The sequence below is a fragment of the Spodoptera frugiperda genome, chromosome 15 (assembly GCF_023101765.2).
Source record: "Spodoptera frugiperda isolate SF20-4 chromosome 15, AGI-APGP_CSIRO_Sfru_2.0, whole genome shotgun sequence".
Taxonomy (NCBI): Eukaryota; Metazoa; Arthropoda; class Insecta; order Lepidoptera; family Noctuidae; genus Spodoptera; species Spodoptera frugiperda.
Genome location: NC_064226.1, coordinates 9,474,935 through 9,490,750, shown reverse-complemented (window position 1 = coordinate 9,490,750; position 15,816 = coordinate 9,474,935). Strand labels below are relative to the sequence as shown.

The 15,816-nt window shown below is 33.9% G+C and overlaps 1 protein-coding gene across 1 annotated transcript in view; it reads left to right on the top strand.

Moving 5' to 3' along the window:
- The window catches only part of LOC118269784 (neuronal acetylcholine receptor subunit alpha-10), a 101,501-nt gene that overhangs the window by 73,800 nt on the left and 11,885 nt on the right, over nucleotides 1-15,816 (top strand). The window contains exons 5-8 of the mRNA XM_035585097.2: nucleotides 5,191-5,407; nucleotides 7,227-7,361; nucleotides 8,491-8,569; nucleotides 10,024-10,123. Coding sequence (XP_035440990.1) covers nucleotides 5,191-5,407; nucleotides 7,227-7,361; nucleotides 8,491-8,569; nucleotides 10,024-10,123 — 531 coding nt within the window. The remainder of the gene's footprint in view (nucleotides 1-5,190; nucleotides 5,408-7,226; nucleotides 7,362-8,490; nucleotides 8,570-10,023; nucleotides 10,124-15,816) is intronic.

Below are 15,816 nucleotides of genomic sequence, written 5' to 3'. Positions count from 1 at the left end.
AGGGATAACTGGTTTGTGGCAGCTGAGCGTTCCCAGCGACGTTGCATTTTGATCCTTCGATGTCGGCTCTTCCTATCATTGTGAAGCGAAAATTACAAAGCGTTGGATTGTTCACCCACTAACAGGGAACGTGAGCTGGGTTTAGACCGTCGTGAGACAGGTCAGTTTTACCCTACTGATGGCACGTCGTTGCGATAGTAATACCGTTTAATTCCACCGTAACAACGGCGTCGGATATTTGGTTCATGCACTCGGTCGAACGGCCGGTGGTGCGAAGCTATCATCCGCCGGGAGTAACTCTGATCGCCATTAAGGGTGAAACCCATCTAGTCGAATTCGGCAAGGATAACATCACGGAGCCCCGTGAGTCGGGAGGCTCCAAACAATGTGATTACTATAGTCGCGCTTCTACACTAGAGGTGCGGCGTCGAAGCCCATTTGGGTCGTGGAGATCGATGCTGTTCGGATAACTCGTGCATCATGGCTCCAAAGACCCGAATGTAACTCAGTTCGATGTCGGGGCTCGGAATAGTCTGTAGACGACTTCCGTTCCTGGCAGGGTGTTGTAAGCGGCAGAGTAGCACTGCTACAATCCGTTGAGACTCGGCCCTTAGCTAGGTGATTCGTTTTTATAAATATTTAATACACGAACACAATATTTTCAATTTTTATATTGCTAAGTGTGTATGTGCTAAATAACTGGTAAAGGGTGGCTACAAGAGTGAAGTGAAATAATTTTTTTCAAGTATTGTAGGTTTTTAATAGCATCCCCTAGGCATTAATAGTAAATTTAACCAAAATCAAGTATCGTACGTAAATATTTAATACACGAACAAGATGTTCAAATCAATCTTTATTAGCAACATTAGTCAGTGTAATAAATAGACATCCCTTTATAATACAGTTGAGTAAATATCTAAAGAATAAAGTTGAAAGTCTTTTAACTTTAAACAACTGAGATTCTGATATTTTGATCTAATACGTATGTTAATCCGTACGACCTTTGTTATGTGTGTATGTACCTATGTTTAACAAATAAATTTCTGAATGTAATAGGCAATAATAAACTACGACTACGACTTATAAGGCTTGAAATTTAATTTGTATGTATTTATAATTTGGAATATTAATAATGTATAATTGTGTTTTTAAATTCTGATTTATATTTTATTATTGTATGCCTCAACGGCGGCTTATTTAAGATCTGTATTTATAATGCATGCCTATGGTCCACAATAAAGCTGATTTGATTTGATTTGATTTGAGAGGGAGAGTTATTTTCAACTTCAATACATAGGCATGAAAGTTAAAGCACATTGTGTTCGTGTATTAAATAAATATATACGAAACAACCTAGCCTAGGGACAAAGGAGGATAGAAAGTCTTTCTTAAAATCTTGCTTAAAAGAGCAACGAAACAATTAATTGAAGTTAAACGTACATGTATATTTGCAGCTAACATTATACCCAAGGCATCCAGAAAAGCCTAGAATGATGATTATTACAATAATCCATCCAGGTACCTTTGTTGTGGTACGCAGGTACCCAACGGGAACCTTAAACGTTCCCTAAACGGCAATTAAGGACAAAATTACATTTTCTCTTAAAGTTATTTATGAAGCAAATAAATAAGATCTCAACTTCACCTTTACGCTTTTAAAAGGATGTAGGGAGAATATAAGGGATCGATTTTTGACCGAACAATGGACTCGTTTATACAGACCCTGGACTTTTATGACTGCGCACGATCAAAAGTCACATTGTGTCTTTATAAATGACGGTTGGTACTAGGTTTATAATATTTTGATGTTCACCGTGAAAGGCAATTTTTTAGCCCATATTTTACTAGATATGGGCTAAAATATGGCTTCAGAAACATTAGCACTTTGCTTTCTTCTTCATCCAATTGGTTTATTCTCACTTTTGGTTGCTACACTGTACGGTTGGTGCGGTGCCTCGGTAACCGGCTGCCAACTCTTTGTGTGATCCACAAATTGTGGTTTCAGGGCTGGGTGTGATGTATGTGAACTTGTATGTTTGTAAACGCACCCATGACACAGTGGAAAATCCTAGTGTTAACGTTTCCAACGTTTAAAATAAATAAAAATACTTCTCTATAAAGTAAATGTTTCGAAATTATCCAATTTATCGTTTCTTGATTTCTCCAATGCATCTGCGTCTGAAATATTCCAAAAAATAATTTATATCGTAAAACAGCTGAAGTATATAGTTTACTTGTCTCCAAATTAGAACTTTAACCTAAAATAATAAAGTCCCAGTTTGATTTCATAGTCTCTGTTACATCGCAATGGTAACAGTGGGCCTAATTCCATGTATTATGCATACTTCATTATTTATTAAAAAGGTATTTCAAAAAGAATTCATAAGTTGTTCGTAATAATAATTCTTATGACTCTTAATTTTATTACAGTTTTGTATTCATTTGTATGTGTAGATCATTTTCCTGCTTCCTCTTTTAATGTAATCGATATTATTTTGCCTTAAATATATAATTATAGCCTCGGTGTGCCAATTTTGTAATTTTTTTACGTTACAATCAGATAATATTCGCTGCCAAAAATTGCACTAAACATATTCACCCAGACGATTCAATAAATTGTCGACATATTTACATAATTAACGAATGCATTGAATTAATGTCCTTACTAAAAGTAGATCCAAATACCAGTATATGTATATCCACATGTATGTACAATCGTACATACTCCAATCTGACAATAAATTATAGATCTTTTTACAAAACGATAAAGTTGATAATGTATTAAGTTTCACCAGCCTCTCACACACACGCTTTTAATTTACATACACATCACCACATACATACAACAAATCAAGATAGCAATCTAGTCATACAGGAACGCAGAGACATTACCGAAATCACGATCCCTTTGTATGAATACAAAGGTCTCATATGGAGATCGTTTATCGTGAAAAAAAATGCTAAAGACTGTCATTGTATTTAATGTAGAGGCCTAGAGGGCTCCACTGAATCCTTTGCAGTACAATGACTCCTGTTCCGTCCGTATATAGTCCACATTTCATTTGATGTTCGTTATAACAAAAGTACTTGTATTGCAATAAATATTATACTAAGTATTATAAAATATAAAAAAAAATGTGTGTTCATACGTTATAAGAAAATAAACAAGGAAAGAGCACGATATAAGATTTACTACAAACTACTAAGTATATTTTAATTTTACGAAAGCGGAGAAGAAAAAAGATATAGAACATTATATACTACAGGTACATTATATACTACGTCTAAAAAAGTGATTAAAAAAACGATACCTATCAGAGAAAACAATTAACTATTGTAATAACTTTTTCTAATTAGCAATTTACTTTAAAGCTTTAGTTTTAAGCAAACAATAGACGAAATAAACACTAAATTCTACTAGACAAAGCCGTCGGTACAGCTATAAGTCTACACACAATAATTAAACACTTTTACCACATATGCCAGCGGCACATAATTATGAGAACAACCTGTAAATGAGAGGTTCTTGCGGTTATACACTTACTTGTTTTTGATATTTAAATAACTCTTTGAGGTTATCGTCCCTTAGTAATTGCATGAGCTTTTGTGTTTTACCATTTCATAAAAATCTGGTTAGTAATTTCGTAGTAACGAGAATGCCTAATTGCAAAAAGTGGTCATAGTACCGTAACGAGAACCACATACCATGCGAGTTTTTATTCCAAAATTTGTTTTAAAAGTATGGAAGCGGAATTTATTGTATTTTCTTCTCAAAGGTGAATAAAAGGGCTGATTTTCATGAATGAAAATGTAACGATATATTGGTCTAACGACTCTGCTAATAAAATTAGGACCGTTTGAAATCGATCAATTAATTAAAAAGTCAAAGAGGCCAAATGAAAAAGTAAGAAAATTAGGTAAGTCCACACGGAACATTCTCGGAAATTGATAGTCTGTCAAAAACGTACCTGAATTCGGTAATTAGTAATTTCCCGAAATTAATTTGATCTTAACAGTTCAAAGGGCTCGTTTGAAGTCGTTGAGCTAGGTTTTTTACTCGATTTTACCTGTTACTGAACACTTTTATGACCCTGATACCCTACGTTGCTGTTATATACATATACACTTAATTCCTTCCCTCTAGTATATACTATATAACTTAACTTCATAATATATTACTTCACATTCTTCAATTAAAAGGGCTAGAAGTTGTTCTCTAAGAATTTCATTTGTTACATTAACCTTTAATAAATGTACAGAAGAGGTACTACACAATGGTAAGGGAACGCCAGTGATTCGGATTAACAATATTGAATTCGACGTTTCTAGATCTGGCCCAAGATTTTAGCTTGTATTTTGAATTAAATAAAAGTGATGGAACAAAGAAATGCTATCATAAAATGGATGCCAACTTAAATCGGGAGAATATATTTTATTATTAATCTTAAAACAATGTTGATAGTTGCTGACGTTAAAATTCTAATTCACTTGACTGATTCTGATTAGAATTCTCAAATTACCGAGTAATGTCAGCTGTCATTCTCAAAATTAATATTTACTTGAAATTAAGAAATGATTTAGCAATCCAGGTCGATACAGTTATGTTAAACAATTTCTTCAGAGAATTTCTATTCAACTTCAGATAAATATCTGTAGATAGATACTTTTTAGAATCCTAACATTGTTAAATAAAATATTTGCAACAAATCCAAAGAATTTGAATGAAACATTGTTAAAGCCGCGGTCAATTTTGCTCCGAAATATTTTGTATTAGAAGAAAAAAGTTTTCGCGCTCTTGTCTATAAGACCTATCGCTTTAAAATTTGATGTCTCTCGGGCCGATGTTATTTGACTTTTAAATTGGAATGCTATCTCTTTTCAAATCGGCTTTCGCTTTATATCTACGATCTAACATTCTCCAGCCTTCGAACGCTCGCTTTACTATACATTTAAGGTTTCACCATTTTCAGAGTTCTGGAGTTAATTCCTTTGAATAATTTGACGTGGATTACCTCCTCCAGTTGAATGTACCCATTTATACTACAGTACCATATCTGAATTTAATTTCTTAAAACATTCTTTTCTATAAGAAAAAGACATGAAATGCAAGACTTTACTCTACGGCGCCCTCAACAGCTTGTTTTTGCTTTCGTTTAAAGATATAATAAGTAACCTTTTTTTTCTCTCTAGCTGGACTTAAAGAAACAATTTGACGAAGGCGACACAACGAATTACCAGACCAACGGGGAATTTGACCTGGTGAGCTTCGAGGCTATCCGACATGACCAATACTACTCCTGCTGTGTGGAACCCTACCCTGACATCACATACATCATCAAGTTGAGGAGAAGACCCATGTTCTACGTGTTCAATCTTATTCTTCCTTGCCTCCTCATCAATGGAATTGGTAAGTAGACTGGCAAATCAGCAGTTATCACCTTTTTTATGATATAAGCCTGTAAACGAGCGGACGGATCACCTGATGGTAAGCAATTGCTGTCGCCCATGGACACCCGAAACACCAGAAGTGTTACAAGTACGTTGCTGGCCTTTTGGGGGTTATGAATTTAAGGGTTGTTGAGGAATCAGGGATTGGGAAAATTGGGAAGGGGGGTTATTGGGCCTCCGGTAACCTCACTTACACAACGAAACACAACGCAAGCGTTGTTTCACATCGGTTTTCTGTGAGGCTGTGGTATCCCTGCGGTCGAGCCCGCTCATTTGTACCTACCGAAACATGGTTCGGTCACACTTATAACTTAGATGTTTTATTTTTCCATTATTGACACGGTATATAGGTCTGCTCTATACTAGTGAGAATCAATTTAATGAAATCAAACTATAGTACTTATTTATTAATGCTTTAACTACAGGTAATAGCTTTGTTAGGTCTTGTCTTACCTACTATAGTGATCTCATATATTATGACCTAAAGTAGATGTAATGAATAGTGTATAAAGCAGAGCTAAATTACCCTAATTTCTAGATACATTAGTACTACTAAGTCTGAGGTTGAACTTTGAATTTGTATCCTGAATAACAAACACATTATGGATACTGTACCGCAGTAAACAATTAGGGAACGTCGGTTCTGATTAGAAAACATTAGCTAGTGCTAATTAGCTGGGTACATACATAAATATGTAGTGGAAATGTGTCGAACATTATTTTCTGGTACTATTCCTGACATTTGGATACATAATAAGATATTTTATTACGTGTGCAATAAGAGCTATTTTATTAGTTATTTATTTTATCAACTGTAATTCTAGATCCGTTTTTGAGAATTATGTAAAAGGTTTATCCCAAATATAGCACAAATTGCTCATACGATTATGTCTTTTGAAAGTTTAACGAGGCCTTATTACTTGGGGAATACAAAAATAGTAGCCTTTGTAGGGTTAGCTCGTGGTCTGAGGTCACTAACATCGTTTCGCACAAGAGACTTTAGGGCTTACGTGGATCGCCTTTATATCATATTTTATTAGGCTGCCACTGATTGTCGAGTTTCTGAGGAAATCTTAACAAATTCTTTTTACCTTTGTTATGTATGTACACACATAAATCCTGGAAACGCGTCGAGTGAAACAAGAATGTATTTGTGAATAATCAGAGAGACGTTCGCGCAGAATAACACAATAAACAAACACAAAGACTCACTTATCCTTATGATGATAGCATTTACTCATGTCGTATTTCACGGCTTTTGTTATGATAATTGGATAAATCGCTTTATTCCTACATTCCTACATGAATAGTTAGGTAAATATCATTGCAATTACGCCCTTATGTATAAAAATATAGCTACGAGTAGTCAGGCTGGGATTTTATATTGAAAAAAGTAATACGGTGACTTTCTGTCAAGGAATGCTACATGTTTCAAAGTTTTACTCTCTTGCTTTGGAGAGCATGTAAAACTTTCTTGCATGAAAAGAACTACTAAGTACTTAGCTTCTCCCGCGCCGTTTCATCTCACTCTTCAGCTCGCCTTCTATTGATCATAGCGTGATGTTTTGTAGCATATAGCCTTCCCTGATAAGTGGAGTATCTGACACAAAAATTATATTCCTTAATTTCGGAGATTAACGCGTTCAATCAACTTTATAATGTAACTATAGATTAATATTAAATCAACTGAAACTAATAGTTTAACACTAGTTGACAAATTGTGTAGGTGGGTAAATTAGTTCAGAAAAATTAAAAGGTTATTTTTATTTTTGTTCCAGCACTTCTAGTGTTCTACGTGCCGTCGGAGTCAGGTGAAAAGGTGACCCTGGGCATAAGTGCACTCCTATCTATGACCGTCTTCTTGATGACTATAAGGGACACATTGCCGCCTACAGAGAAAACCCCACTTATTAGTAAGTTCTTTTTCATTTGGTTGTCCATAGAATCTCGGATTCATTTAAAAGTGAAGGAACATTAACTTTCCTCTTGAAATGCAGATTTCTTTAGTAATGTATAATATATGATTTTATACTTTTTTATATACTATATTTATATCTTAAATATGTTTAATTATAAGTATTTTTTATGTTGATTTAATACACACTGCGTTGTCAGTTATAACTACTTTTCCTGCCACAGGTCTTCAGTAAGAAATTCCAATAGGAATAATAATATACAGTACTTAAATTTTATATATTTGTACTTAAATTTTATATATCATCTGCCGTCTCTGCTGTCCTTTGTACTTAAATTTTATATATTATCTGCTGTACTATATGTGTGTACATAAAGTAATAAATAAATAAAAGTTTTGGGTAAAATGTGTAGATTATAGTTCTATCAGTTACAACCTTGAGTTTGGGATTATTTCTATGTATGACAATATACGGAAACTTCTCTACTAAAAACTTTATCCCTTCGAGGAATCAAAAGTGAAGTTACGTTACATTGTTTATGTAAATTCATTTATTCACATTTCTATTGAGCAGGTGAGTTAGACAAGGTAACACGTAATACGCTACACACGACACAGAAACCCTTGTCAAAATGACAGAATATTTGTTTGATGTGTTTTGTTTGAAATAGATACGTCGACTATGTATGTTTATTATAAGTAACTACCAACTTTGCTATATACTTACATATTATAACATTGGAACATGTAATTTGTGAAATGAAGAATACCACCTTAAAAGTTAATTTAGTAATTGTAGTTACGACTCAATTTGGTTCTCTAGTCTCAAATTTTTGTCTACCAAGATTTCGTATTATAGGGTATGAATAATTTTTATTTTGTCACGAAAACAAATATTTATGAAGATACATTGTTTTGAAATATCGCGTGACGCCACTTGTGAGTACGTTTTATACGTTGAAATGACGTATTTGCTCCTACTCCTAAACTTTATGTATATGACAAAATAATACGTGCCTACATTTTTTCATTACCTAACTAATGAAATAAATAGATATTGCTTCATCATCATCTATATTCTTATTAGATAATATTAAAATGTTTATTAACATTAGATTTTGTTTCAGGTTTGTATTATGGAGTTAGTACGTGTTTAGTGTCATTCTCGGCTTCCCTATCAGTCGTCACGCTCAATATATCTTACAGGCGAGTTTTATTTCTATAAATATTATAGTAGTATGTCTATATAGTAAAACAATTTAGTATGAACTGTAGTAAGTAACAGATTTCTGTACCCTTAGTATGAGTTTGCTTCACGTTTAATGTACCTGAAATGAGACCGCGTTCGGCGCTCTGATTGGTTGGTTTATTCGATTCGGTATTGATTTAAGCTGTGTAATCGTTGAGGTTTCATAGCAGCTCTCAAAGAAATAGTTCAAAACATTTGGATGTAGCAAATCAATCAATTTCCTAAATATTTTATTAATGCTATTTTATCCTAACACTTTAAATCTAAAACGAATGCATAAAGTTTAACATAAACTAAGGCTACAGTTTTCATAATAAACCAAATTATTATACCTTTACATAAATATAATTATATGCCATCAAATTAATTTAATCGAATGAACGACACAAAGCAAATTGTTCAATTTGTACGTACACGATATCAATAATTTTATTACCAAAAATTTATGCTTTTGTATGTACGTGGTGAAAACTGAACGAATTGAATTAATTAACGCCATTTCAATCATAAAATTAGATAATTATGTAAATATGGTTGATTGGTAAATATAATGAAATGTATAAAAATATTGATTATTCGGAAAATGAAGGGATGGAAGGCGATAAGATGCGAATAATTAATTGGAGATTGAATTAATTTATAAGGAAAACAGAGTATTTTTTTATTAGAAGACATTTAACTTGCTAAATAGAATGCATCTTCAAACGTTCCTACTCTCTGTTCCCACTCACAGATATTTTTATTTAGATTATTCTAATGTAAAACATCTAACATCAAAGATACATTTACTGGTGTAGATACCTTGTTGAGTAATATCATCAGTACTATTGATTAAACTTCGACACTTTTTACCGGATAGGACGACAAAAGAGTGTAGTGATTACCAAATGGTAAGCAATCAGAGCCGCCCATTTATTTTGTAAGATAAACCCGATAGCTTCAAAAACGGTAAAACATTTAAGAAAATAGTAGTACAATGAAACCTGTTCCCTTATTGTTTTTTTTATGGAATGGGTGGAAAATGTAAAGAGAATAAATACTTATTTAACACCTTGAACGCCGTGGTGGTCACCGGTGACCGATGCGACGTTAGCGGAGGATTTGCCTTCAACAGTCGAAGACTTAAAACTGGTGTACTCTCAACGGATCTTGGCAGGTTTGAACTACGTGCAGAAGGCTGCGCAATAAGTGTAAAGGGTCAATTGTATTTAGAAATGGTTAATCTCTAGCCTAGATCGCCGGCCCCCGCACCTCGCCTCATGCCACCATTTGGTTCTAAAAAATACTTATTGCGCAGCCTTCTGCACGTAGTTCAGACCTGCGAAGATCCGTTGAGAGTACTGTGGTGGTACGGGTTTAAAAGTTCTAATGTTGGTGTATGTATTGTGTGAACGTATGGTGTTGCTCGTAGAGGAGTGAGAGGGCAGCCGGTGCCGGCGGTGCTGCGCGAGCTGGTGCTGCAGCGGCTCGCGCGCCTGCTCTTCATCAACCTTGACACTGACGGTGCAAAGGTAACTATTACAGACATATTTATATGTAACTATAAGTACGGATCCGGGTATGTTCTAAAACGACCAGACACCGAGGAATAGGGCAACAGCATTCCATAAAAGAGGCGGTGACCTTAACTGCGCTCGCCAACCCGCCTGCTATGCGATGATGATGATGATAAGTACTCTTTTCCACTGTGTAGTGACGGTTGTGTATATGATGATAAGTAGGTTCTCTTTCCCACTGTGTAGTGACCACTGTGTATAATACAATATTGTCACCATCCTTATTCTTCTTGTGTGTGTCATTAGACCCAACTAAGAGACTTTACATTTAACAAAGACCAGTAGCAACGTTCCCTGACAAACCTCTATATTTTAAATGAGATCTTCTAGCCCATTTGTTACCAGAGATGTTGCGAAATGTTGCAGTGTAAGTAACCCATATTTGGTTTATACCTTTACGGGTGGTAAACACCTAACCGAGGCCTTTGAATGTAATGCAACAGCAACATCAGCAGTGTCACTCAACTTTGTGTGTTAGTAAAATGTGAAGTCACTTAATTAACCCTCAGAATCAACTTAGAATTTTGATATCATACGTTTGAAAGCAATTTCCAAAGGAGATTAATTCTAAAAATTCGTAGAAAACCTTTCAAAGTTCACATCATATCTTATCAATACTAAAGCCACGACATAAATCACAGTCGAATATTATTTAGAGACCAATTTAAGCTCCGTTTCAAAGCTGTCAATTTCAGTCAAACATTACACTACTTAAACGGTTTACATATGAACGCTGTGAACGCCAGCAGACCGCAACCATCATGCGGTGATTGGCAACTAATTTGATGGACGCGTCTTGTTTACGAAGTGAACACACACTGGTGTACCTAATTTGAGTCTGTACTTGAATGTTAACGCTTTAATGGAGTCTATTTTTGCCTGAGTAATGTGGGTTTATTTTAAGACTGCTAATGTTAAAACTGGGTATAATGGTCGGAGAGATTTTGTGGTTATGTTTCCTTTAACTAAAAGCCCGAAAATGGAAAAGTTGTTTTTTTGCTATAAGTGATTATAATTAATTGATAAAAGACATGTATATAGGTTACAAGATATCTACACATCGATTCTGGAAATAACAGGAGTAATACTGTTATGTATAATATCATAACATGAAATAAACAAACAACCTTACAGGTGATAGATATACAAACAGAACACAATAAGAACCGATCTTTAGTATATAATAATGAAGTTAATTAAAAAAATTGTATGGCATTAATATCCATATAAATATAGGTACATATAAACACAGATATATAATATACCTACAGCTGATTAATTTCTATCCCCGTGAAGTGAACGAGGCTGCAAGTCGATATCGACATGTTAATGCCAAGTGTCGCAGAACGCAATGTGCGGATCATAGCGTGGTGTTGAATGATGGCTGCTGGTTTACGGTTGTGACAGATTTATTGTTATGGAGATATATTATATACTGCATGTTATATTCTTATCATTTCTCAATAATTTCAATGTCTTTTATATTACCTTCACCGTCTGATAAAATGACTGCTATAGTTAATGACCTTTACCTATCTAAAATTTTCTTCTTAAATTGTTGCTCGACTACAGTCTTCTCTTAACTTCAGATAGGTAACAAACTTGTTGTAAAATAGACTGAAACCGCTACAACAAAAACTATTTTTTTTATTGTTTGAAATAAACAAAGGGCTTAGAAGGTAGTGTTACTTCTTAAATGCCAGTATCACCATAAAGAAATTAATATACCATTCTTGTTAACCAACATTTTCCCTCCTACTTACAAATTAACTTCTTCCCTCTTCGACTCCCACTGAAAAACGTCCCATAGGAAAAGAAATTCTCGTCATTCATTCACTTACAACTTACAAAACTGGAACCGTATATTTTTCCATTCAGCCACTGATGTATGAGACAAACAAGCCGAAAATAGTTCCCCAGTCACTCCTACGTTGATTTATTGTTTGTAAATATCAAATGCCTCTAAATCCCAGGAGAAGCCAGGTTTACTTTGGCTGTTGAAACCGATGGTATTAAATTCCAATGTGACAGGCCGTTCTGTTCCATTGCAAGTGAAAATAGGGTACTTACAGGTATTTCCAAGACACTGTTAAAGATAAGGGAAATAAACATTTGTTAAGTTATGAAATATTCTAGAACAAATTTATTTTTCACTTTTTGTGACTGGCCCAAAGCATGTACATAGGTGATTTAATAATTGTTTTGATTGTATATTATATGATAAGTAAGTACTACTATTTAGTCTAAATGATGATATTTATCTGATGGGTATAACCTGGATATCTTCAAGGCCGAGGGCTCGAGATTGCTTATGGGCAGACGAGCTCCATCGTAGGCCACACCATCACTTACCTTCAGGCGAGATAGCGGCTAAACATCATCCATCAAGTGTAAAAAAAACGTGTTCTTCAGTTACGAACGTACCTTTAATTTCGTGTCACTTTTCCCCTGCATTTTAAGAAACAAGTGGCATATTCATCTTTATCCTACCTCAACATATTTTCATTCCCTCAAAACACGCAAATCCATATTACAAGGCTATTGACGTGATAAATTGGCTTCCCAACAGCCTGGTAGTTATTTTAAACTCATAATTAAAGTTGTGTTGGGTCAATATCCGAAGCTGGGAATTCATTGAATATTATGTACCTATACTGAATTAATTAACATTATCACTCAGTGCCAGGATTATGTCAGTAGTGATTATATTATGCATAGTTTCGAGCTAATATTTGTTGATATAATAGTTTTAATTGAAATTTTAGTTGAACTACGTTCCGTAATGTGGTTGTTTGCATTGAAATTGAATTATGTAAGCATGATTATTGATTGACAGTAAAGTAAATATACAATGTATTTCTTTACATACACTACCACACGCTTGGCTCTCATAGGGGTAGACAGAGACTATGAAAATCAAATTGCTACGATGTTTAACATTACTATTCGTTTTTTTTTAAGTTATCATACTTACTATGCTCCACAAGTACACATATTGAAGCGATTGCTTAGCTGAAGTCCTGGGTCGGCAAAAATTGTACCTTCCTAAAATATAAATAACTTACCTACGTAATTTATAATGTCTTCTTGAGCTAAGCAGATTTTCGGTATATGATCTGATGTTAAATACTAAGTAGAAGATTAAAAAAAGGGTATTTCAAAAGTTAGCACAAAGCCAACTTTGAATTTATGATGGAAAGTGCCAATTGTTTCCACAGACAATACTCTGCGCCATACATTTTGATTGAATAGGCATCGGCCGTTTATTTTTCTTCGCTCGAAACCTGTTTTTAATTGAAACGATTTTCTGCTTGAATTTTCATGCTTTTGTAGTGATATTTTTGTCATAAATTCAATAAAAAGTGGCCAGAAAATTTCAAATATATGACTTTTGATTTTATTTAATCTGTTATTGTTTTCTTACTTAGGTACTTATTCAATGAATGTACGAGGAAGGAATCTAGATTTTTGACAAACTTCACGTCTTCAGAAGTATTTTGAATTTTGAATACTTTAAGTATTTAAAATTCAAGCTTTTCAAACGTCACAACGTAAAAAAATGTGACGTTTGAATATTTGAAATTATTAAAATATATCTTTATATATATAATTCTTCTGTACGTGTGTATGTCACTGAACTCCTCTTAAACGACTAGACGGATTTTGATGAAACTTTTTGTGTGTGTTCAAGAGGATCTGAGAATGGTTTAGATTCACAATTTTGTCCGCTGGACAATGGTTTTTTAATTAATTTTTAATTTATTAGTAGTTGTTGATTTTGGAATGTTTTACATCGGATCCGACGGACGGCGCTACCATCGCAGTGTCAAATATTAATGACGTTAGATATTGTCATAACATTTGAATAATAATTTTCATCAAAAAGGTCCAGAATGTTTTAGCTTATTAAAAAAAGAATAAAATTTTCAAATTAACGTGTAGACAGGACAACGTCTGTCGGGTCCGCTATGATATATAAAATTATAATTTAAAATATTTCTCAATTGTTTTAAACAAAAATTGTCGAATGTCAATTTTAAAGAAAATAATTATCTGTTGATTGAAATATCTGCTCTATTTAAATTATTTTTAAAACTCAAAACGGCGACAATTAATAGCTTTATCGACAGAATCGTTTTAGCTAGGTTCATACTTCAGACAGTAAGAAAAACCTAGGCAATAAACAATCCTGAGATCTAGAATACCTAGGCGTTTGCTAGACATTTATCTAAGGAACAACTGTATAACATACTTGTCACAAAATTTATAGCGTGTTCTTCTCGAAGGCAGTGAACTTTTAGGTTCTGTACACTCAATAACATAAATTGCCGTTTTTCTCAACAGTTATTTATTTATACTAATGGATGCCACTTACTGTAGTTTTTTTTAGTACTAAACTAAAATATTCTTTACAAAAACTGCGCGAAATCTAGTTCCTATCGAACTATATCTTTTTTTTCATCTATCTATCTATCGTATCTACACGTTTAGTACGGTAGCTGGGCGACCGGCTGCCACCCAACGAGTAGTCGGTTTGATTCCCGCAGGGAGCAACTCTTTGAGTGATTCACAAATTGTTGTTTCGGGTCTGGGTGTTATGTGTATGTTAACTTGTATGTTTGTTAACGTAACTACTACACAGGGGACAATCCTAGAGTGAGGCAAAGTTCCATTTAGAAAAAAAAATGTTAACTGTACAATAAAATGTCACTAAAGGAGATTGTCCAAATCTGGCTATTTTTGAACAGGCTGCTCAACAAAAATGTAATTTACCAATAATTTTATTTATATTTTAGTAAATGTCTGATGCTAATAACTTTGTGTAAATTAGCACTATAAAAAAAAAACGATTTTTATTGGTATTTGTTAAGATAAGACCAAGTATTTGTAGTAGTTGGCTTTGGATTTGACTTTAGTGCTGCCAATCTGCTGTCAATCTGTTGTGTTTTTCGTCAAAATGACAGATATTATTCGCTTTGTTCTTTTGCATTGTGAATGTTGCAACTGCAGTTTATTGCGTGGGAAAATACAAAGTAGACACATTAGTAGGAAAACATATTTTGTATATATATTATATGAAAATAACACTAAAGGCAGGACAGCCATAAAACATTATTGCTGCAACTGCATGGTGGGTCATAGAACAGTAGGTTGATGTGCACATATAATAACTATTATTTGGTTTTTGAGCTGGGCAAGGTACCAGAAAATTATTAATCCACCTGCCGAGTTCCTTGACCATATTTTAATTACATATGAATCGGATTAATAATGCATTTTAATAGAAAAAAAATGTTTTATTTCATGCATAACCAGTTTCAATAAAATGTAAAAAATTATCTAAATATAAATCTTGATACAAAACTAAGTTTGTATCTTCATTCTTACTGATATGAACTAATAAATCAAACATATATTATTAGCTGAAGTGCTTGTTCAAAAATAGCCAAAGTCCCATACAAGTTGGTCAATCCCCATTACACATTATATTGAAGAAAAAGTATTTATTGACATACATGTCCTCCTACTTCCTTATACCTGTAGTTCACTCTACATAATATACATACATATTTTGTATATTAATCCCCCGCGGCGCGCCTAAGGCGTCGATTTCCTTAGAAACTACTGACTGTACCGACTACCGACCA